General features: G+C 44.9%; 1 protein-coding gene across 1 annotated transcript; it reads right to left on the bottom strand.

Annotated features, from left to right (window-relative positions):
* Positions 1 to 9,447: 9,447 nt before the first annotated feature.
* Positions 9,448 to 18,307, bottom strand: PPIF (peptidylprolyl isomerase F). The gene is made up of 6 exons (XM_050898814.1): positions 18,071 to 18,307; positions 15,719 to 15,749; positions 14,796 to 14,884; positions 12,490 to 12,586; positions 11,591 to 11,666; positions 9,448 to 11,170 (listed from the first exon to the last, which is right to left on the bottom strand). The coding sequence occupies exons 1-6, from the start codon at positions 18,272 to 18,274 to the stop codon at positions 11,035 to 11,037; spliced, it is 633 nt and encodes a 210-aa protein (XP_050754771.1). The 5' UTR covers positions 18,275 to 18,307; the 3' UTR covers positions 9,448 to 11,034.
* Between the last annotated feature and the right edge of the window lie 6,395 nt (positions 18,308 to 24,702).

Genomic DNA, 24,702 nt, shown 5'->3' with positions numbered 1-24,702 from the left:
TTTTTTTCTGAAATACTGTGTTGATTCCTCTCCCATAGATACAAAATATTCTTTTCTTCTGTATTCTAATGTACTGTGTCCACACTGAGCTGTTTTGGTTTCAGAGTTGTTTCTGTTTCACTGATCCACCTGGCACTCTGCTGCATGTTACCGTGGCTTTGTCTCTCTTCAATCTTGCACCCTTGCTCTTTCACCTGCATTCTGAGTTTAGAAAGCAAAGAAAATAGAAAGTGGAAGGATCACGTTATTCTGCCCTCACGATGCGGGATGCCGCTGCCGCACCTCAGGTGTGACATTGGCAGCAAAGGACATCCCTCCCTCTGCTGCTGGCGGGTGGAGGTGCCCCCTGCCACCCTGCTCCTCAGACGCCCTCTGAAACAGCTATGGAAGGAGATGATATAAACCTCATTAACTGGGGCAGTAATTAAATGGGAGTAAAAATATCATCAGCAGCTGAGAAATGCTGCTGTGCTGCTTGCAGGTGACGATAACTGGCCCCCGGCTCCCCCCACACTGCTGCCTCCCACTTTTCTCAGGAATCAGATCTTAATGGCAGAGAGAAGCGTTAGCTGCAAACTTCAAAAGTCACATTTTTGAGCGTGGCCAAGAAGCAGGGTTGTAAAATTAGGGGCCGGCCACAGCCTTTAGGTTTGCATGCAGCAGGACCCCACAGGAAGGGCATGTCATCCAGCCATCAGGGTACAGTTTGGCCGCCCTCTCTTGTGAATTGTGTGCTGAACCAGATGCAGTTTTACAACTCTGCTTAAGGCGATCTGAGCCAGGACGGTTTCTGGAAAATTATTTCGTATTATTGTGAAGAGAAAAAAGCATTTCCTTTCATTTCGGCATGAAGGGAACAGTGCTGAAAAGGTGGAGAAGAGCAAGACGTAATTATCTTTCCCACTGTTCCACACCAATTTCTATGCATTTTGTAACTAACCATCATATAATCCTCCAGTTCACTCCAGAAATGAAGTCATCCTTACAACTAAAAGAAGTATCTAGTTTTCCTTCTTATGCACTCCTGCATCTGTGTGCATGAATACTATTTTCCAAAATCCAGGGGCATCAAACCACTTTTCCAGTGGTTTCAAAACAACTGGAAAAGAAACAGAATAAAAGCACTGGAAAAATGAACTGCTTTGCCTTGACCCAGCGTGACACAGTCAGTTCCAACAAGCAGTTTGTAACAACAGCTACCCGAGAGGTGGCCAATCCACTGGCGATCTCCCCTTTTGCTGTTTTGTGTTTTGAGCCCTCAAGCTCTGTGCAATCCTGTTCACCCTGCACTCAAAGGAAAGCATTTAACAGAGAGTGGGCTTTTTTTCCAATATATTAAATCCTTGCACCTCTTTTAGCTTCAGTGATTTGGGATTGACGCTTTCAGCCAGACAGGCCAGATTTCCCACAGAGGGATGAGCCTGCAACCCAAAGGAATGCGGGAGCACTGCTCAGAGCCAGGGCAGCCGTGTCCACCTTCACTCTCCAAAGGCGGCTCGGTGACAAGAGCCCGAGAGCTGCAGCCGTGCCAGGAGACCCCCGCTTTGCACAGGCGGGTGGGAGCACCGCAGGCTGAAGGCAGATGCCCTGAGCACCCCCGTCCTCCCCCGCTGGAGGCACAGCTGCTGCACGAGGGGCACAGACCGGTGACGGTCAGCGAGCACTGCACACGCCTGGAGTTTGGTTTCCCAGTCAACATCTGCCTTCACTGGTAGGTTTACTGGAAAGAAGATGGTATTGAGGCGTGATTTCAGGCAGGTGACTCACAGGCAGTCAGGGGAGTGGTGTGCTCTTGCTGCAGACTGGGGGAATTACTTTAGTCCAGGGCAAGATCCAGCTGGACATCAGAGGGAGTGCATCTTCAGGCTCCCAAATGCCCATGCAAAGAAAGCACAAGCAGCAGGTCGTGTGTGCACAGTGCCCTGCGACAACCTGCCCAGCTGCACCCGCTCCCGGTGGCAGCAGTGCCACCTTTGCCACCATCACGTCCCCCTGCCCATGCCACGCTGCCTGGCCCCACCGCCAGCCCAGCAGCTGGGGAAGGAAAGCCAGCAACGGCCACAACCTCCATCTCACGTCACCCCACAGGGAGCAACACCTGCAGGGCCACCAGCCTGCAGCCCTGAATCCAGCCCTATCTTCAGAACCTCACGGCTGTTGGTGCCACAGCTGCGAGCACGCTGCTGTATCGGGAGGGGGTGCGGAGGACAGCCGCGCTTTCAGAGAGTGAATCTTGTACCGGGAGCTCTGCTCCCTCCTCACAGGGCACGACAAAGCTCTGCCTGCACCCCGCTGACCCAGGGATGCCACAGTCACGGCCAAATCTTCTGGCAGTGGGCTAAATTGTAGCTTCCTTCAGGCTTCCTCTGTGGGGTGGAGGGAGTAGATATGTCAAGGGACTGAGCTGCACGGCCTCATATCAGGAGCCGAGGAAGAGTTCTCTCTGCAGCTCCCTTGCTCCAAACTCTGTTGCTTGACGTCACCGACTGTGCACAGAGGAGAGCAGGTGATGGCAAAAGCAAGGAGGGAGGCATCCAAGGGCTATTTTTTCAGGTGGCTTCGGGCTGGGAGCTGCTTGACCTGGTGTATGTACACCATGCCCTGCAAAGTCGGCCCCAGCTCTCGATCTGAGGTGCTGCCACAGACCCAACAGCAATCTTAAAGACCTCCCTTGTCAGCCACGGGTAATTAATGCTCGCGGCGCCTGTCAGGGCAGCAATCTGCATTGTTTCCCCATTGCGCAGGGCCAGCCTATTGTTTGCATACTCCAGTGAGTCAAGGGGCCAAGGGTTAGTGGGTTAACAGCTACGTAACGTCATGCTGCGCTCAGGGTGGGGGACACGGGCTGTAGCTCTGCGTTTGGGTGTAACTGCATGTTGGCCCCAAGCTATAACCCTTTCACCCCTGCCCAGCCAGCCTGCCTTGGCTCCGCTGCACGCTCCTCCCACAAGCCGTACAACCCCGTACCGAAAAAGAATCAGACCAAAAAATGCAAAGCTTGAGCTTCTGCAGTTTAAGTAAGGAAACATTCTTTAAAAAACGCAGCAAAAGCGTTTATAGGATCCTGGCGACATAAGCAAAGCATGTGACAGGCTGCGAGGCCGAGACTGCGTGCTGGCATCCTCCAGTTTTTAATGTACAGAATCACGCAGCTTTCTCCAAGGACACTTTGCACTTTGTTTGGCCTTGGCAACCATCAAGTTAATAGCAACACTCCTTCCAAAAAAATAAAATCCTAACCAAACGCTGACTTTTGGCAGGGGAAAAAAAACCCCTAAGACGCTGCATCATTTGGAGCGTGCACTGTTTAGTACTAATGCAAAATTTATTGCTCCAGCAAAGCCTAAACACTAGCAGCTGCCGCCTCCTCCTCACACTCCTCTGCATCTCTGAGGACCACCTCGTGTCAGCTGTGCCAGTGGTGGGGTCGGAGCAGCGAGTCCTCCGAGAGCCTCGCGGGCCCAGGCCCAGGCCCAGGGCTCGTCCTCGGGGCCGGGGTCCCGGCGGAGGCTGGCGTTGCAGCTGCCGCACATCGCTAACAGATTGCCTTTGGCTCGGCTGTGGCAGCGGTTATTATTCGAGAGACACCAGCGACACGAAAGCTTCTCTGGAGGAAACTGCAGCCAGCCGGGGATGAGGTAGGAGCAGTGGGGGAGAGAGTGAGCAGGAAAACCACAAGACACTTGCGCCTGCTAAAAATGATTTCCACCTAGTAATTTTAGCAGCTGTTGTGTTCCTCTGCCTACCTTCCTGGATGAATTTTAAGTAGGAGGTGAGTGAAAATGAGAACGGTGACAGGGTTTTTCCCCCCCCCCAAACCTCTGTATCTGCACATTTTTAACTTCTTCCTGACCCCATCTTAAAGACACAGTCAGTTATTTTCCCCAGTTACGTGGTTTTTGTCCTGGCTGCTAAAAAGAACCCAGAATTCACACCAGCGTTTCTCAAGGGTGGTTAAAAATAGTGACCCATCGGAGGAGGATGGAGCCGCACCAGCAGCCCTGGTCCAGTCCTGCACCCCAGCCCACATGGCCAGACCTGCCCACCTCAGACCTCCAGGTCTAAGATATGGATGCAAAAAGAAATGCAGCTTCCTAATAAATAATAAATACCATGAAGCCATCGCTCCTTCCCACCTGGTGAGGGACGTTTTCTCTCTGGCATGTGCCGTGGTGGACCTCAGCCATGCCCTGCCTCTGCATGGAGGTGGCCCTGAGGAGCAGCAGTGCGGGGCGGTCGCTGTGCCTGTCCCCTCACCCTACGCCCGCTCGCTCGCAGCTGCAGCGGCCACGTTTGGAGAGGATGGGGGGAGGATGACTGGAGAAACCCTCTCTGAGCCCTGCGGTTAAGCAGGTGCTCTGCTGCAACACACACACGTTGAAGCACTCACAGCAAGGGCTACTGTTCAGTTAGAGGTACGCTGACATTTACACACAAGCTACAACCTGTGTTTTAATCCTCAAAAATATATGTGCATAGTGAGCATGGGCTAACATCAAGCAAAGTGCATGGTGTGCTATGAAACCAGGTGAAGAATTGTCCCCCTCAATGGGGACAGGTAGACCAGAGCAGCAGTTTTAGAGCTTGAAGTCCGGTTACCTGCTCATTTATGCTGCTGTTTTCCGGGGCCTTTGGGACCTGAACGTTTTGCTGAATTCCTGAGAGACGATGAGGTGTGCTGAGTAAGTTTTCCTCCATTCTTCTCAAACTTCATCAATCCCAATGATGACCGAATTTTAGGTATTTGTTCACTTAACCAGCTAATAAATAATGAGCAATTTGGAGTCAGCGTTAACCTCTGATATGGCTGCACTGAACTCAAGTAAAAAATACCAGCAACATTTTATTTCCAGCTATGTCCCAGGACATCCCCTTCACCACTCACAGAACAGGCAGCAGGTACTGACAACCTTCTGCAGCGAGGTCCCCCAAACCTTTCTCCATTTAGGCACAGCATCTGAAGTCAAACAAGCTTGTCCTCATTCAGATCCCCTGTAAGAGAACCATCTCCCTCTCCTGCCACAGTGAGCTCTCCGGCCTCGCACAATTGTCTCCAAGTCCCTTCATCTTCCACTATTTACAGCTTGCAGTGAAGGTCCTCCTGCATTCCAGCTCTTAAATCACGCCCTTGCCAGCCCCTGATACCCTTGGCCTCAGCTCTGACAAAAGAAAAAAACACCTCTTTGCTCCTGTTTACCTCTCAAAGCCATGAGTCACCTGCTTCCCCAGGTGCAGCCTCCTTTCTGTCCTACAGCTCCCCCAAGCCCACCTCTCCACCGCGCCAGGGCACGATGGGTGACCTTGTGCAGGAGCAGAAGCTCCTTCTCTTGGAGGTTTTGGGGAGAAGAAAAAACTACTGCTAATCTCCCGGCTGGGTACTGCTGGGAAAGCAGTTTTGCTCACATGAAGCAAAGTGTACACAGTCCCCTCCCACAAGGACTGAAATTACGTACAGGGGAGCGAGGCAGGGGCTCGGCCAGCCTGTGGCACGGCCCAGCCTGGCCCTGATGCGGGGCTCCCAGGCGTCAACCAGTGCAAGGGGAAAGAAGTTACGTGGGAGAGGTACTTGCGCTTTCACAGTGCTTCAGCCCTTTTCTCTCCCACCATCTGGCAGTTCACCCAGGGCTAACGTAGGATGCAGGCTCTGGGTGGCCGCAGCACCCCGAGCAGCATCCCCTGGCAGATGTAGGGACCGCATGGAGGCAGGAGACCACGGAAAAGGTGTATCCAGAGCTGTACTGGAAAAATCAGAGAGCTGATAACTGGAGAAGGAACGTCAAGGCTCAAGACAATTGTTGCCAAGGTTCAGTTTTCAATTCGACAGTGCAACAGATTGATGTTTTGGGCTGTGAAGATTTTGGGCCAAAATTCATCTGTGATCAGCTGGTTCATACAATGTCTTTAAACAGAGTCAGACTCAATAAAAAAATCTGCAGTTCAAGATTTAAAAGTTTTTCACTTGAAGGACAATGTCTTTTTAGCCTGGTTACTTCTTAATTGGGTAGAAAGTGTCTGTCCAACTACAAATTGTCAGCTAGCAGCAGGACATCCAGATTGTCCTTGCAATGTCACGTAAAATGCTTTGTACTCGTCTTTGAGGTTCTGATTGTTGATATATTGCTACCAGCAGAGTATACGGCATTACAAAAGAGAACAACATTCTGTACCTCCAATGTCTTGACTTCAAAGCATTTAAACTTTATAAACAAAAAGACATAGCCTCAGTCTAGCACCAAAGAAAGCAATTTATGTAAGCAGAAAGTCTGGAACAAATAATTAAAACATGAGACTAAACAAAAACATTTGTGTGTTTGTTGAAACAACTTTGAAATATAAACTCATTTTTTCTGTGTATATTTATTTGCACTTTACCTAAGGGTGCCCTCTGAGCATGCTATTTCTTACTTGTGTTGCATTTGGAAGTATGTCAGCGGTAGCCACCGTGGAGCTCACTCTGCAGGCTCTTTTCCTGGCGTGCCCATGCCTCACCCGAGACAGCCTGGATGTGCCCACCTCTCTTCCAGTGTGCAGACTTTTATTCTAAACATCCAGGTGAAAACCTGCAGTAGCACACCCGCCATCCCTCAGCTCATCTCAAAACCACAGCTCCATAGCCAATACCTTTCTTCCTCTTCTGTGACCTATTAGACTTGTGCAGGATTTCTAATCGGTAGTCCCCCCCCAAACTATTTCAGACGATATACTCCATTTTAACATCTTCGTCGCACCTCAGTAAGCCACAGATCATGGCAATGTGTGGTTGCAGTTGGGAAAGCCGTCACTTGACTAATTTGTCTTCTCATCCCGCATCCTGCAGCAGCTGAAGCAGCCCCTCAAGGGATCGCAGGGTTTACACCCAGCAAGATACGCAACTGCAGCTTTTGGTACTTCAGGAGTAATTAAACGCAGCTCATCTCATTTCAGCGTAGCCGAAAGGAAGCTACAGGACAGTTTGGAACCGACACTACTGTAATTCTACCTGCTTCTCACCTGAATTTAGCAGTGCTTTGCAAACCCTATCTCCTTCACTGTGGTTATTACGGAAAAGGCGCCACTGAAGCCGTCAGCGCTGGCGTCACGGCGGCGGCCAAGCACGCAAAGAGCGATCGTGTGGTGCCATCTCGTGGGGAGCGGGACAACAGCGAGTCTCCTCCACCGGCCCGAAGCCAGGCTTTAGGAGCGTAAGGCCTCCATGGGAGCTCGTCAGAAAGGATACGGAGACACGGGAAGACGGAGGGAGCGGATCATTAACAGCTGTGATCTGCCAAAGACAACTATCGGCAGCAATTTATAAATTGCTTGAATTGCTACGAAAGTACTCAATCCGCGGCACAGCTTGTGACCAGTGACAGTAGCCAAGGATCAGACTGAACTGGACAATTACAATCTAACATGCTGGGGGAAAAAGTAATGTGCACACTGATGATGTGGGGGGGGAGATATATTTCTTACAACAGAAAAGCAAAGATGTCACCTAATCGTCTGCTACAGCAGAAGCAGGGCCTGCCCAGCACTTCAGGACACCTCAGCCAAGCGCCAGCACTTCAGCTCTGCCTCAGAGCTGCTGTGCCAGAAGCAGCACTCAAATAACAAATCACTGGGCACGGGATGAAAAAAAAAAAAAAAAAAAAAAAAAAAATCACACTGTACTTCAACTTGTATTTATTAAAAATGTGAAAAATTGCTGCTATACATGTAGAACATTAGTTACTCTGGGATCACTCAGCTGCTTTAAAATGAACCATGTTCTGTATTGCTTTAAGCTCAATGCTTTTTACCAGCAGAAGACAAGGAAAGCGTATCCATTTAACATCTAAATGTATTTAAAAAATAATTTTGGGCAGTTCCCTATCTCACAGTTGAAGTGGATTAACTTTAGAAGTCAAAGTCCTTTTCGGTACACGACAGAGCTGTGAGGCAGAGTTTATTGTTGTCGTAACATGTATCATTTTGCTGTGAAGGGATAAAAAATCCTGGGAGTGAGAAGTCACAAAAAAGTGGTGGCACTGTTCTAGCCCAGGAATTTGAAGCTGACAAAACCATCAAGCAAGGCTGCAAAAGGAGAACCCTCTTCTCCTAGTAGCTGTTTGTGACACATGAGGGCTAATAGGAGAGAGATGGGCACTTACGATCCTGTAGAAAATTAGATCCCGGCAGAGAATTAATAGCAAAGGCTGATTTCTGTGCACTTACCCATGAACTGCAATCCTGACTTTCAGTTGCGTAGGGAAGTGGACAAGCTACCCAAGATCGACAGCCACAGGACCAGAGAGCTAGGGCCAGCCATCCAGCATGCCGAGGTCTTGCAACCCTTGCTGTGGTGTCCTGCGGTGCCACAACCACGTCTTAAAATTAGCTTGGGTATACTTAGTACAAGCTGTAGTTGTGTTATTTTCAGTATAGGAACACTCTTGCAATGCTGCAGGGTGCAAGACGTATACTGGAAGAGAGTTCTGTGCCTTTTCTTTTTAAATAAAGGGAAGGGGGAGGGGAAGGAAAAAAGAAAGAAAAAACAGGAAGAACAGAACCCCAGAAAAAAAACCATTTTGAGGAAGATACTTCATAGAAGAAAACTTCAAGAGATGGACCTGTTTAGTTTATCAAAATATCAAGACTCACATTACACTGCTCTAAGCACCCAGGCAGCAAAGACTTTCTTCTGGCAGAGAAAAGTACACAGAGGACTGCTATCTGGAAACCAAAGCCAGCCCCATCGAGGCACTGCAACCAGCATTACTAATCAAAGTGATTCTGCAGGTCTTAATATTTATCTTCTAGCCAAGACCGTGAGCCTTGATGGAAACTTTTGGCTTCTACATTTCAGAAGTTAGGGCATAAACGTGTCTGTAAAAGCCACAGCCGTGTGTAATACATCATTACAACATGCATAGTACTATTACTTATTTAAGGCCTAACACAGTTCTGAGAAAATGGACTAGTTTGCGGCAAAGGATCTTCCATTGGGTTTTCCAGTCTACAAATACTGTTGATACCCCGGAAGATGCTAAATTCTTAACGTCATCTCTGATCACACAGCAAGGAAGGAGCTTTTCCTCAATTGTTCAGCAAAATCTGGAACTACCAACTTTTCAAAAAGGAATTCAGAAATTTAAAACACCACCCAGTAAATTTACACTTTCCCCATTATCTTTGCAAATTGATGGAATAAATCAGACAAGAGAACAGTCTCAAAACCTTAACTGCTATCCATAAACTAGATATTTTAGCTTCACTAGCGAGAGGGAAAGCATGGCACCATTACCCCGTCTCTTGCTGGCTGTACCTCTGAACAACTGCATGGCTTCTGAATACCACTAGATCAGACCCATTGCAAAGTGGACGGAACAGAATAGCCCGAGTAAACACAACAGATTTCAGCTCCTCACACTCCTGCTTTCAAGTAAGTGTGCAAAGTCATATTTAAGAAAGGAACAGACTTTTTTTTTGTGGTAGAACTGTATTTAATTATTTTTCATATACAAATTAAGAGAACACAAAAAAATCATTATTCTATCAAACTGAAATAAGCCAAATCAGCACAAATTAATATTTCAAATATACTACAAAGAAACAGCTATAGTGGAAACAATAAAAAGCTTTTAAATTCCATTTTCTGCAAAATTACACTCTGAATACTACCTGGTACACACAAGAATGCAGCCCTCAGTGGAAAAAAAAAACAAACCAGTCCAAAATAGTTTTAAACCCACGTATTATCAGAATGCAATGGAAGTAAATTCACATTTGAAGAGAGCAATCACATTTTTTCTCTTCAGTTACAAGATTATTGCACAAAAACAGTCAAGTGCTTATTCCCACAAGCATTAATACTTTACAGCTTTAGTGATTCTAAAAGTGATGTTGTGAGGTTCCAACATTTGTTACTGCTCAAGCACTCCACATATAACATATCGGTTTATACAAATGAATTGTGCTTATCTGATCAGCTGCAGTCTTTCGTTCTCATGCATCAACCCCAACGATAATGATTTTGCTGCACCAGTCAGGCCTTGTGATTTTGTGGTGACCAATTTTGACTTCTGATGATGATGATGCATGAGAAGAAATCATAATCCAAGTAATACCCAAGGTGGGCTGACTTCGCAGGACCAACAGGACAAAAAAGCAATGAAACCTATTTCTCACTCAAGCAAGCTCACTATACTCTGATTATATTCTCAAAGTGCAAAAATAGGCTATCTATTGAGAACTGTGCTGTATTCCTCACAGAACCAGATCTCAGAGCAGAACTGCACTTCAAGTAAGTTCACAGTTGCATAATAAAAAAGTCCCATGATCTTCTGGCTAATTTATAGTCTTATTGCCCAGGTAGAGCTCTAGTAGTAGGCCAATCAACCTAAAGCGATTTACTTAACCCAAAAGTCAAATTGCTCCATTGAAGCAAGGTAAGGTAGAGTTCAGTTTTAAACAGTGGTCTGAGACTACAAAAAAAAGAGATTAAAACAAAATTAATTTTAAAAAACCCACAACCACACATTAATTCTATTGGACAGACTTCAATTGAGACACAGAAAGAAAATGTCTGACAGTCGTGTTGCAGACAGCCTTGAGAGCACTAGTTAGTACTATTTTTTCAAAATGATGAGACGAACAACAGAATAGGCATTTATTAGCACCAAAGGAAACGCAGTATTTCTCAATTTATATCTAACCCCCAACTATAGAGCACTTAGTTGTCAACTCCACCACCAATTCTAACACCTGAAACATCCAAATACTAAGAACAGTATCAACACTGCAGTCAGATCTGCTCTGGGTGACCGTACTACTACTTTCAAAATGCAATGGGACTCTACCAAATCAGTGTGACTACCAAGGTAGCTCAGTTAAAACATGTTTCCGTTATTGTTTTATGCTTTTAATCAATATTATTCAATATAAGTATAAAAGTTGGACCAAGTTAAATAGAAAATATGGTTCCATAGGTGCTACTCATGGGATCAGAAATGTTTGGGGTTTTTTAGGATTCATTTTTCACAGCATTGAAGTTGTCCTGAACGGTAGGGCAAAAGGCTAGGACAGCTGGCCACAGTCAGTAATGACAATCTTTTTGGAGGTCTTTCCACTCTTGGAACCAAAGCTCTCAATTTTTTTCACAACATCCATTCCTTCCTTTACATGCCCAAAAACAACATGTTTTCCATCTAGCCTGTAAAACAAATAAACAAAGGGCAGTTTTACTTAAAACAACATAAAGACTGAACCAAACCGAGCTCAGTGAAGGGATGTTAGCAGATCTTCATAGCTCTCACCTGCTGATCAACTCTATGGCAAAGGCACAACTGCTCTACAAGTGACATGAAAGACTTTTAGCTCCGGACCTGAGAAGCATTATGAGGGATAGTGGCCTTGTTACCCTCACAGCCCTTCCTCCCTCAAGTTGCACAAAACAATTTGTTTTCCATTGTGAGTCAAGTAATTTGGAAATTAAAAAGAAAAACAAAACCCCCAAAACAAAACAAACAAAAACCCATCAACCCACAAACAAACAAAACCCCCTAAGAAAACCCCAAACCCTCCAGATCCACACATCAATTCATCAGGTTAATATGCAGGGCTGAGAACCTACCAGTCAGTTTTTGCAGTGCAAATGAAGAACTGAGATCCATTTGTGTTGGGTCCCGCATTGGCCATTGAAAGAACACCTGGAACAACAGCAGCAGCAGCTTATTAAATTGGTGTAACAAGTATGCAGTGGATAAGACAATTTTCCTCTGCACATTTAGATTAAAGATGGACAGACAGAAGATGCGATGGTCTCGCATTGTCTCCAAATGATTTCTAATGCCAACTTCTTGTCTTTGACCATTCCCTCGAGCCCAGCCTCCCTTCTTTCCACAGCAAGAATGTCAGTAATGTAATTAGTTGTACACATCCTGGATGTGATTAACATCAGGTAACCTCTACTGTAGTTCAACAGCAGCAGTAGCTTCCTGTCATGAGGAAGTAACAATCCAAAAAAGAGAGACTATAGAATTCAATCAGATGTTCTTATGTATGGCTTTTCCTTTATTTTTGTCTCCATCTAATTTGGGCTTAAAAGGACGTGCCTGTGTTACCTAGTAAATAAGAAATCCCAAATCGCTTTGTTTCAGTTCTGCAGCAATCATCTAAGTACAAATTCAAGTCTATGACTTACAAAAGAGGAAAATAAGAGCAGTAATTTCACCTCTGTAGAATTTGTAAGTAAAATACAGAAACCCCCTAATTTATTTTGCACAGCCCCTTTTATAGTAAGAGCAAGAGTGGCAATGTCACCCATTACAGGCTGACTTATATTGGTACAGCAGTCTACACAAATAAGCACATGCCAGGCACAATGCATTGTTAAACTTCCTTGATATTTCTGTAACCACCAAGCGCCCCACACATCTAAAAAAATCTTATTTTTTTTAAAGCACATCTTCATAAACAATGTTTCATTATAGGTTACAGTCATCAGAAGGTAGAAAGAATATGTTTATTTACCAGGTCCTACATGCTTAAGTATGAAATTTTCATCTGGAAATCTACTGCCATAAATGGATTTTCCACCAGTTCCATTATGATTTGTAAAGTCACCACCCTGAAACAAAAACGGCTATTAACTCTACTAGCACGCAAGCATTATTTTACATCAGAAGTGATGCTATTGAAAATATACTCACCTGCTCTAATTTAAAAGTAATAAAATCAACAAATTTTCTTCAGGTTAAGAATGAGTATGGTCACATGAGGATTTAAAACCATGTAACTAGATGACGATACAATCAAGCTAAAATCAGATATTGCTGATATTCTCCAACTGACATTCGTAACTCCAACAACCACCTTTCTGTGTTACCAGCCTTGCTCCCAAATGTGACACAACAAATAGCAGTAATTTTAAGAGATAACTCAAAGGCCTCAAAACAAAATCACCCAAATTCATTACCATAGGCAAGACCTGAGAAGTTTTGGTTTTCCCTTTCTTTCTTTCTCCCAACAGGTATAAATACTGGTCAGGATCTCCATTATTACCATTTGCTATTTCTAGGTTTTGTTGTTTAAGTATTACACCTGAGCTATTTTAAACTTCCCTCAGCTACATGCTGTTTGCTGGGATAGAAGTGACCACCTGTCTTAGGTTAGACACACAAAACCCAACAAACAAAAAAAACCCAGCCACAGCAACTCCCAAAGGTGGCTACTAAACACTGCTTCCAGCAATCTGCCATCTCCTCTCCCAGAAGTGACACCACCCATGCCTGCAAAGAACTGATACGTAACAAGTATTTCATGTGATGTTCATCATTCTGTTCTCACCTTGAGCAATCTATTACAGGTGGTGTTACAGCTACTCCTACACAGTCCTAGAATTATGCTCTGCATGCTGCATGCCATGTGGAGGCATCTGAATTGCCGAGTCCTGGGTATGATGACCTCCAATTAGGCTATACCAATTGCCTGAATCATATTAACACTCCACCTCAACAAGTGGAAAGGCCTCTACTGTTTCCTCTCACTTTAAAATATTTGAAACCTATGACAGTATTTCCACTTTGGTAATGACTACCAAGTAATTCCTAAACATCAATTCATCATCTCACTGTACCACAGAGTCAACCACCCCGTATCCTCAGTTCAGGTCCATTTGTGGGGACAAAACAGGGAGGCAAGGAGAACAGAGACTTACACAGAACTTCACAAATTAGTGGTAGAACTGAGAGCAGGATTTCTATTTTTCTTACATTTATGTATTTCTGACCCCAGCAAGACTTCTAAACTTTGTCCCTTTGTCAGTATCACAAAATCTTAGTTTACATTTCAAAGGCAAGAAAATAGGTCCTTTACAGCACACTTGTCCCCTTTCTCTTCTTAGAAATAGGTCATAAGATTAGGGCCTCTTGTTCTGACAGCTGTATTTTTAGCTGGAAAAAAAGTGAGGACGGGGGACCATCACAGTCATCAGTTAATAAATAAAGCACACTTGCTATAACCTTCATCTCAGATTTTTTACAGAACCATTCTATGATGCAATGCTGTTGAAATGTAGCTTCTTTTAAGGGAAGAGAGGACCACCAGGAATTATACAATCCAGTGCACTACAGCAGCTGAAATCCTGCTCATCTGCCAAGCACAGTAGAAAAAAGGCTTTCAAAAAGGCTTTTTCTGTTTGTTTTTGTTTGTTGCTGTTGCTGCTGTTTCAGAAAAAATTGCTAACGTGCATGGATTTTAATTCAGAATTTTGAAAAATTCATCCTTTAAATCAAAACAAAATCCATTTCAGGTGTGTCATCCCAAAAATCTACCCCAACCAACCCTTTTGGTTCCCTCCTCATTAGGGAGATGTTCAGAAAAAAAATATTTTTTTTTTTAAAACACATTCTTTATTGTGAACAGATTATTCTAATAGGAATAAAGAATGGACACATTGTTTTCTTAGCTCACTTAGAACACAAGGTTGATTGTCATTCTACCCACAAATGCTTCTCCCAAGCAAGTGCCATTTTGCCAAATATGCCCCAAGCTAAAATACACGGCTATACAAAAGCAGAAAGCCTTAAGGCAGTTTTTCTAAGACAGTCTACACATAATTTACATTTATTTGTACAAAAGATGTGCTAACCAACAGCCATAGCAAAAAGATCAGAAATGCAAGTCACACTGTCACTTCTGTATTCTGTAGTTAGCAAAGGTTAGAACAGAGCCACTTAAAATGTTACTACTAGTCTAACTGGTTCTAAAAATATATAAATAACATACAGATAAATTTAACAGCAAAAGTAAAAAAAAACAAAACCAAAAAACATTACCTGGCACATAAACGAAGGAATCACTCTGTGAAAAGTGGATCCTTTATACCCAAATCCTTTTTCACCAGTACAAAGAGCTCTAAAGTTTTCTGTGAAAACAAAGCATAAAGTATTGTGTTGCCATACATAATATAATCAAACACAACTAGATTAACTATGTCCCAAGTTTATACACTTCAAAAATTTTATAGTATCTTTAAGGTATTATTGATTTATTAGTTGTTTCCATGCTTTAAAAAAAACTCTGTTATAAAACTAAGGAAAAACAGCTTGTTTAGCCTCAGAACAGGGTACAAACACAACCCCTTTCCATCTCATCTCCCTTTTGTTTTGCTGTTATATCTTAACTCCACCCCCCCGCCTCCCCAGACCCACCACTCTGGAGTCAAAGATTTCTTTTTCTGACTTTTATGCCTTTGTTCTCTATAGTAATTGTGAAGATGATGCTTTTTTTTTTTAAGGATATTCATCTACCAGGAACTGAAAGAAAACAAGTTTTTAAGAACCATGAAATAAACAGATGAGGAAGGAAGCACGTGATAAAACACAAAACCAAAACCCTATATGCTCTTTGGAAATTCTAAGAGACACCATCCCTTTGGTTTACCCCTTCCCATTTGCTTTGGGGTTTGATTTTAATGCAAACTAATGTGTTCTTAAACATATTTATTCACCACTGATAACCAAACATAGGGACTGTACTGTGTTGGCACAAATTACAAAATGAAACTATTTGGAACAACAACAAATTATAACTCCTCACTAGCACTGTTCTGACAAAGTGCATATCATATTCTTCTATTTAACAAATGGGGATGGAACATGGAAATAGTTTCCAAAAGGTAACAGAATATTCTTGTTCCTGAAAATCACAATCTAAACCTTAAATATTTAAGTATGAAATTCTGGAGATGCTGCCTTACCTGCTGTCTTTGGAACCACATCAGCTTTCAGCTGTTAAAGAAAAATAAACAAACAAATTAGTAAGTCAGCTTTTTCATACCTACGTAGAAAAACTTCTACATGGGAGGCTGGCACAACTGAACCCTCTTCCCAAGGTGATGAGCTATCTGAAATCACGAGCCACCCAAAATTCCAAGAACACCTTAAGACCTTCCAAGCATCTGGCCAGTAATTAAAAATATCCCCTCAATGAAGCTTTCGGCCAGTTAATGAAGAGCAACTTGAGCAGTGTCTAATTATTTCATTGATCAACACAATAATTTAGCAATAACTAAGAAGAATCTTCATGATGGACCCCAAGGATCAAAGCCAGTTTGGATACAACTGGAGAGATCAAAGTCTCCCCAGCACAGATTCATCCGTTGAAATCTGCATAAAAGGCAAAGGAAAAACAAGAGCAGAAACTGTATATCAAAACTGACTCATGATGTTACATACACATTTGTTACCAACACAAATTTCTTATTTTGATTAGTATGCATCTTTTTACTGATCTTAAAAATGTATGGTATTATAATTGCCTGGAAAAAGTGATATAAAAATGGCCATATCAGGTCAGACCAAAATTTTATCTAGTCGCACATCCTGACAGTGGCCAGCAGCAGACACTTAGAAACAGCATGGCTATGGCAAGGAGTTAATGTTCTTTCCCTAGGATGCTCTCCTCAGATGCCTATTAGTTGCAGCTGAATCCACCCACAACTTAGCCAAAGATTCAAGGCAATGCCGCAATACATTCCGATATTCTGTAAACTGGGCACACTAAAAAACTTTAACATAGAAATGAAATGCTGCCACAAGAAATATAGTAACATTAATGCTATTTTTTATAGTACCATCCAACTATTTACTAAATCTCACTGACGAATAAGCAACTTGCATAGCAATATTTTTACCTATGACTCCCTCAAATGCTACCTCCTGAGAACATGAGAGCTGGTAGTGTCCAATTAATTTATACGCTGACACTTTCAATGAAGAAAAATGAATTAGGCTCTAGCCTCATGGGAAACCGTTTTAGAGAGAACCCTTATAATCTACATTAAAAAAAAAAAAACAACAAAAACTATCGATACAGACCCAACACGGGCACTGGAGGCTGAAGGCCACACTGAATTCCCTCAGTAGGCAGCAATTCAGAAGAGCAGCATTCCCTCTCCAGTGCGCGGTTCTGGAGCACAGCCCTCATTCCTTCCCATACACAACACATTTATTCAGAGACACGTGCCTGGCCCTAAGGATATGTGGTATACCACAATTAAAGTCTCAGTGCTTATCATGCTCTTCATAAGTGCGGAGTATACTGCAGTTTTCCTGTTCAGGCCTTCTTTAAATGGTTGAGTATTTCAGAGACTGAATTTTTAACGATAAAGCTGGTTGCTAGCTGGCTGTTGAGCTAGCTGCCAGTTCAAACAGAGGTGTGCAAACCTTTCAATGCACGCAAAGCAGGAAGCCCAAAGAGGCAGTACCTCAGAAAACCAAAGACTAAGAACCAAACAACAAGCACCCAGGAAAAAAAAGGCAAAACGAGGACGAAGCTGGAAGACTGGCTGAAGACCTCTACGGGCACGCTGCCCCAGGAGCATGCCAACCCCTGGGCAGCCAGGCAAGGGTCCAGCCGTTCACTGACAGCGCAGGACCCCCAGAGCCACGCTGGGGCTTCGGGCGCTTTGTCACCGCTGGAACCGTGCTTGTTTCTCTCAAGCGAGCGGTACGCTTCAGTAATAAGTTTGCTCTTGTTCAGTGTTTCAGCTTTCATACCATGGTTCAAAGTTTTCTTCCCCTGAGGCTCCCCGCCACAGCACGGCCCAATCTCCACCTCAGAGACCGCAGCCACCCCCGTGCACCAAGCCCCACGGACCCGTCCCGCAGGGATGACTTTAGTTAGTTACTGACTGCTGACACAGGCGAGCCTTACCGCGACAAACCGAAGACAGGTGCCCCGCCCCAGCCCCCTTCCGACCCCTGCTCGCCTCCCACCTGGGAGAGAGCCACCTCACCGCCCTCTCACCCAGGGAGCAGAGCCCCGAGGGCGGCCAGGCAGCGGCTCTGGCAGCCCGGCGAGGGCCGTCATCCCCCGGGCCCCTCTCACGCCCACACCGGGGGCGGCTGTGCCTTCCCCGCGGCCCCAGGAGCCGGCGCTGGTCGCCGCGCCAGCCCCCCCGCCGCGGGCCTGCCCTGACCTTGCCGCTCACCGGCCGCCATGCCCGGGTGCCCCGCCGCCCTCGGCTCCCCGGGCACCGTCCCCTGGGCCCCGGCGCCAGGTGAGCTGCCGGCAGCCCCCGCCCCCGCGGCAGCCCGGGCGCCCCTACCTCCAGCACGACGCGTCCCAGCGGCTGGTTGTCGGCGCCCACATCCAAGTACACCACCGGGTTCGGCGGGCCGGCGCCGGCCGCGCAGCAACGGCGGGCACCGGCCGCCCACATGCAGGCGAGCCCCGGCGGCGGCGGCAGCAGCAGCAGCAGCAGGTCCCCGGGCGGGCGAAGCAGGCGACGGGCGGCGCTCAGCGCTAGCATGCCGCGGGCGGGCGTGCAGAGCAGGCGGTCGGTGGGTCTGGCACACACCGGCGCACACACACACAGACACGCGGCCGGTGCCGCCGCGGCCTTTTATGGGCTCCGCCGCGGCGCCACAGCGCCCGCTGGGGGCGGCGGGCGGCGCGCAGGGCGAAATGGCGGGGCGGCTCCCGCGCGAGGAGAGGGGCGCCGGGGCGCTAGAGGTGCCCGTGCCCGCCGGCTGCGGTGCGGACCCAGCCGCGGGGTGCCGGCGGCCGGCTCCCAGCGGGAGGGAGCCGGTGCTTCCCCCCGACAGCGGGGCCGCTGCAGGCTCCGGCTGCCCTCGCTGTGCTGAGCGGGGCCTGTGCCGCCCCTCTCACGGCCCACCATTTAGCAACGATTTTTAGGGGGCTGTTCGTTTGGGGTTTTTTGTTTGATTTTGGTTGTTTGGGTTTTTTTTTTCACATTTCCTCAAAGCTCCTTACCCCAGCGATCAACAGTGACGGGAAGTTTCTAAAATTTTGTAATTCCACACAATACCTTTGGGCTTGTCCCACAGGCCCCAAGGGGAGCACCTCGGCAGGAAAGGCTGAGGTGCCGCCATCACATGCATGGGATAATTGGGCGCAGTGGGGAAATGGGAGTCGTGGGCTGCCCGTGCAGCGTTACTCACCGACAGCACCCAGGGAATTACATCATGACACATGACGAAACAGATAGGTGCGCCTGAGCACATACCTGTGGTGTCACCCTGGCGTTGCAGACCCCTGGGGGGTGCCCATGACATCGTTTCATAGCCTGACCTTGGCTTTGCCAGCAAAGCTGCCTGAGGGATTACAAAAGTGAGTAGTAGTAGTCCAGGTTAAATAGTTCATAAAGGGAAATACTGTTCAGTTTTTATATGAAAATAACATCATTTATCATTTTAGTTTTCCCAACTTAGTAACTTAGACCAAATAATTAGTACGTATTTTAGTCATATTCAGATATTATTCCGAAATTCTTTCCAGTTGCCATCCCGATTCTGTATATAAGAACTTTCAGAAGTTTTTCAAATTCTTAATGGCACAAAATGTCTTTGGTTTGGTCCCGGTCTGTGAGGTCAAAGAAAGCTCTTCCATCAGCATACCAGCAGCAAGACAACTCCTCTCATAAGCCAGTATATGTTGTCTCTAAAAAACTAGTCCTGTTGGGATATTTTACAATCTGCATACATTTTATTTCATCCAAATAATTAATGGTGCAGTTCCACACTGCTAGGTGAACCACAAGCTACCATTACCATATCAGCACTTCTTCAAGCAGCAGTCATATCACTAATGCAAGCCCACTGGTATCAGAGACCAGGTTTTTTTTCATTGAAAACAAACAGGAAAAGAAGTTCTGTTCTCCATGACAAGCTCATACAAGTGTGCTACACCTACAGTGTTCTGCCCCATTACGCCCAAAGCAAAGGATGCCTGATGCTTTTCGTTTATGATAAGCCTTGCAGTTAACGGGACACAACTGGACCACTGAGTCTCTGCAAAGTGAACTCTGCACATACATGACATTCTGTCTGCTTGCTCTGCTCTTTCAGCTTCCCAGATGGAAACAGGATTTCTATTAAGACATTTCTAAAACGGATGCATGGTTTTATACAGATTATTTTAAGGCAGTAAGTCACCAAAACTAAATAGCATTTATCTATAGTACTGCAGGCTACCCTTGTTAAAAATTGTAGCCCTTGAATGTGGAAAAAGAGCTCCTAAAGTGATTCTTCCAAAAAAAAAAAAAAAAAAAAAAGGAAAGAAAACCAAGGGTGATTCTAGTAGTTATGCACCTGTGATTTTCACGTTCCTTGTATTATAAATTAAGTTATTCTAATGAAGGTTAGAGTAACACAACCATGTAATACAGTATGACAGAATCACACACAGACAGCCCCTACACAAGGAACAGTAAACTTTCAATCCCGCCTAAGTTCTTTGTTGTCAAGCAGCTAAAAGGAACTTCATCAGTGACATTCACTGAATTGTCAGAAAGCTGTCAATCAAGGCACTGCCCTGACCACAAAGTTCAGGGCAGAACTACAACGTACAATTAGAGACGACTGAGAAATCCTACATGAACACCATTTTTCAGGCACACACTCCAGAGAGACCCATGCTTCCTGCCCATTGAGCGGAAGAACATCAGGGATAAATTTAGCAAGTTAAGAGTTTGGAGATCGCAATTCAACAGCTGGCGGTATTGTAGGGATGACTATAGCACGTACCATGCTTTATAACTACAGAACCATATTAGGCTCTGCCAAAGGGGCCATCTTGTCCCGAATCCTGTCTCAAAGGAATGCCTAAGGAAGAGTGAAAACAGGGGAGGGGTGTGTTATAGGCCAGTATGCTTTCACCCTCCTACTGCTTCCATTTCAGAGAACTTCCCGAGTTGCATGTGACTTGGTATGTAGTAATCTTTCCTTTTTTTTTTTTCTGTGTACTTATCATCTACTCATTGGACCTGTCTTAACTCTTAGCATCAGCAGCTTCCTTGGCAATGAATTGGAAGCTGCCCTTCCACAGGCCTGCTGCCCCGTGCATCAAGAATCTGTTTGTTTTGAATATTGCTCCTATTAGCTTCATCTAAATGTGCCCTACTTCTTGTACTGGAGGAAACAAGTTGATTGATATCCCTATTTGTCATACTGTGCATGATTTTAGACGTATATCTTTTCTCCTCTCAGTCATTTCTTTTCAAGACTGAAGTCACAGTCAACTCAACTATTATTTATAAGAAAGCTGTTCCATGTCTTCGGGATCATCTTTATCGCCCTTCTCTGAGCTGTTTCCACTTTTATGGATTTTTTGAGATGAGGGGATCTTTGCACGGTATCCAAGATAGGGGTTAACAATGGCTTTATGCATACAGTGCCGTGCCGGTGTTTTCTATTCCTTTACTAAAAATCTAAAGGTGATTTATTTTTTTTTTTAATAGTAGCTAAATCAGTATGCATTTTCTAGTTACCTTGTCATATCCTCTCAGCTTCAAGTCCATTTTTGGGAAATGATAACTTCACTTAATCTAATCATCAATCTGCTTATTCTCTAGTGACCATAAAAAACGTCACACTCTTTCTAATGTTGTTTTAATTGTAGTAGCCACTAGAAGCCCAAACCAAAATTAGCACTTGGGTGTTAAGTTCTGTGCATACCTATAACAACAGACAGTTCTGGCCCTGAAGGATTTATTATTTAATAAACAAGACAAAAGATGAGCAAAAGAAAATACCATCTTATTCCACACTTGGGAAACACCAGCAGAACAGCTTTGAGCTGTTTTGCTAAGAGTTCACAGGCGTCTTTGGTAGAGCAAACAATGCAGTTTTCCTCATTTGCAGGCCTTGGTGAGAAGGCAAAACAACTTGCTTTCTTTCACAGTGGTGATTTTTTAATTTGGGAATATGGACTGAGTTATTTTCTCTAGGCTTAAGCAATAAAGGTACTAAATCACTCGTTATGGTCTACTCCTGCACAGCCAGATGAATTAAAACTCATGCAGACAGTATAACTAGGAACCTGTTACTTAGAGAGGTCACTTTCCAAGAAGGACAGAAAAAATGCTCCAAAAATTCTGTCAAAGACCACCCTAGATCACTACCAAATGAGGCTTAGAGGTAGCTCAGCACACTGAGATGATTTTAGAGGAGCTTTGAACACATCCATTTGAAGGTATGTTCATCGTTGAAATTCTGCAGCATCTGGCTAGGAGGCAAGTACATTTGGCTAGAAAACAAGCGCACCTGGCATCCCTGCGCTATGCAAGATAGGCAACAGCGTGCGGCAGCACAGACAAAAGTCAAGCCAGATGCTTCAGCAGAGCCGTCAGGGAGATGGGTACCTGCCCTACAGATTTCATCATTCTCTCTCCCTTCCCCCAATCTCAAAAGACAATATAGAAGTTACAGACGGATAAACAAGGAGGACCCTTTTGATATAAGTTTCGAAATAGGGTTTTTTAGAAACATACCTATTAAAGGACCCTTCCTGTGTCCTAGCAGAGAAATTCCCGCATAGGAAAAAGAACCTTAAATGAGACAGTAACAGTATTTCATATTGATACATTGCTCACAACTTAGAAGTCTTCATGAACAAGACTATGAAGTAACTGAGTAAATACTACCACCATTGCGCCAAGATGGACAGGAAACAACAGCAGCGGTTAAGTGACTCTTCTAAAGAAACAGAAGGAGTAAATGCTTCAAACATGACCTAAACTTGGGGATTTTGATTTCAAGGGGCTTGAAATGGTGTTACCTCCCAGCAGACAGGCACTGCACTGGTAAAAAGGTGATATGCATTCGTGATGCTAACTGTCCGACTGCATGCCTACTTGTTTGTGACACAGGAATGTAGGTTAATTGTATTATTCAATCTTGGATTGCTGCTGTTGGATTGGTCCTGGCAGCTGTGGCAAGGTCACGTTTTGCAACCTACCAACTGCAAGAATGCAACTACATGCAACTCATCTTTGTCTGTGGCACACTTCGATACGCTCTTCTTGGGGCTGTATGCTTAGACCATTTCAATAAAAACTCAAATAGAGACTGCAGCAATCTACTATTAAGTGGATTTCACATGAACATCACTTGATACTGTGATATGGGGAATTCCCATGGTATTGATTTTAACATTGATTTTAAGAACCCTTGCATATCTGGGACCTAGTTATCTCAAGGACTCTGCTCATCTAGACTGTTAGTAGAGGGAGAGGTCATACAGGGACTCAGCTTGATTTTAAGTGGGGAGAGCAGGGAATGCAGTGGGCATTCCCACCCTCCACCTGCAGAGTCTGGATGTGCTGCACTTCAAAACAGTGTAATTTTTTCTTCAAGGTTTTGGCTAAGCTAGAAGATGAGTTGAGAGCTGGAAAGGATTTCTGTGATCTGTATCTGTGATACGCATTTATTTATGAATGGGGACTAGAGTGGGGGAGATGGTGAAAGACCTTTCCATTATGCTAAGTGATTGCAGTATGAAATTAAATCATACAAGAGCTCAAAGGGCATAGAGTAGCCACACAGGTACATTTACAGATAAAAAGAAAAAATGCTAATAAATATTTCCCCTGATCAAGGTTTCCTCTTAGGAACTTGTAGTAACCCAGCTCACAACGTGAACCTTCTCTCCAGCACGCACTGTACATAAAGGAGGAGTTTCCCCACATGACTTCATACTAATTACCTACAAATAGTCATACAAGAAAAACCTCAATCCACTCATGCGCTTTACAGCCGTGATTAGCATTTTCGTTTCAGAAGTTCTGAGTGACATTGCTCGCTCGGAATTCATTACTCAATCTCCCTGCATAATGTATGGAAACTCACTGCTAATATGTCAGATTACACAGCGCCTTTACGCAGTGCCCAGGGCACCTTGCAGCTGCCTGCAGCTTCCAAGAAGATTGTCCATACACCACTACAGCTGGTCCATGAATGTTTACGGATAGATCACAACAGCCTGGTGAGGCACGTAGGACATTTTAAATGCACGTTTTTAGGCTACAAGAAAAACGCGGCTATTACTCCCAGTGGACTCACAAAGCTTCAGGACGTCTAGATAGGTGGTTTGTCTGTGGGTGGGTGGGGAGATGCTTTGCATGCTTATGAAACAGTATTAAGATACAGCAAAAGTTACGGGAGCCCTTCTATCTTCTAAAACACAGAAACTTCAATTATAACAGAACTTGAAATTTATACAGATCAGTTCAGTTTATTTACCTGTGAAGTACCACCTCCGGTCCGAGGAACAAGTAATAAGGTAATAGTATCAGAAATACTTTTAGAATCCATTAGTCATGCTACTTCACCTTGTAGTAAGATGAGTCTGGAGCTTGGGATGATCTGACTGAAAATGGACTTGCCCCAGAATTACTCATCAGAGGAGACTCCTAGCAGCTCCTTCCTGGGGAGTGGAAGTCAGCACCGCATTACCCCGCACTCCATCCCGAGAGGCTGTTGCAACACCCACTTGCATGGAAACCTACATCTGTTCTCTCACCACTACCAGCTCCTGCCGTGCCTCGTCTTTTCTTTCGCTGTGTGACTCCATTGACCAGGTCTCGTTTCTGTGATATTACAAATATATAACTGATAAAACCAAAACCAGAGGAGTACCGACACTCCTATAATCACCGTCAAGAACACAGAAAATGCAGCCAGGTGAAAGAAAGGGGAAGAACATCACACATTTAGCATTTTAAGACCGACAGGGTGGTAATACGACATTCTAGGTTAGGTGCATTTTAGAAGTTAATTTTACTTGCAACTCAAATGGGAAATGGTTGCAGTGTTCACAGAGGCACAGGGCCGTGTGGGACCCACGGTCCCATGCAGCATGTCACCAGCAGCACCCCAGATTCCCAACTGTATCTTTTTCATTCTCCATTCCTGCTATAGTACTTGATTTTTTTGAATT

Source organism: Gymnogyps californianus, chromosome 6 (genome assembly GCF_018139145.2).
Source record: "Gymnogyps californianus isolate 813 chromosome 6, ASM1813914v2, whole genome shotgun sequence".
NCBI lineage: Eukaryota > Metazoa > Chordata > Aves > Accipitriformes > Cathartidae > Gymnogyps > Gymnogyps californianus.
This window is presented reverse-complemented; position numbering and strand designations above follow the sequence as displayed.

Bases quoted from the DNA above. Each gene is read 5' to 3' on its own strand.
- PPIF (XM_050898814.1), bottom strand. From the start codon at position 18,274: ATGCTAGCGCTGAGCGCCGCCCGTCGCCTGCTTCGCCCGCCCGGGGAC. The intron at 14,885-15,718 runs GTAAGGCAGCAT...TTGTTTTCACAG, and splicing joins TGTGGTTCCAAAGACAGCAG to AAAACTTTAGAGCTCTTTGT. The intron at 12,587-14,795 runs GTAATGTTTTTT...TTTTTGTTTCAG, and splicing joins TTCCTTCGTTTATGTGCCAG to GGTGGTGACTTTACAAATCA.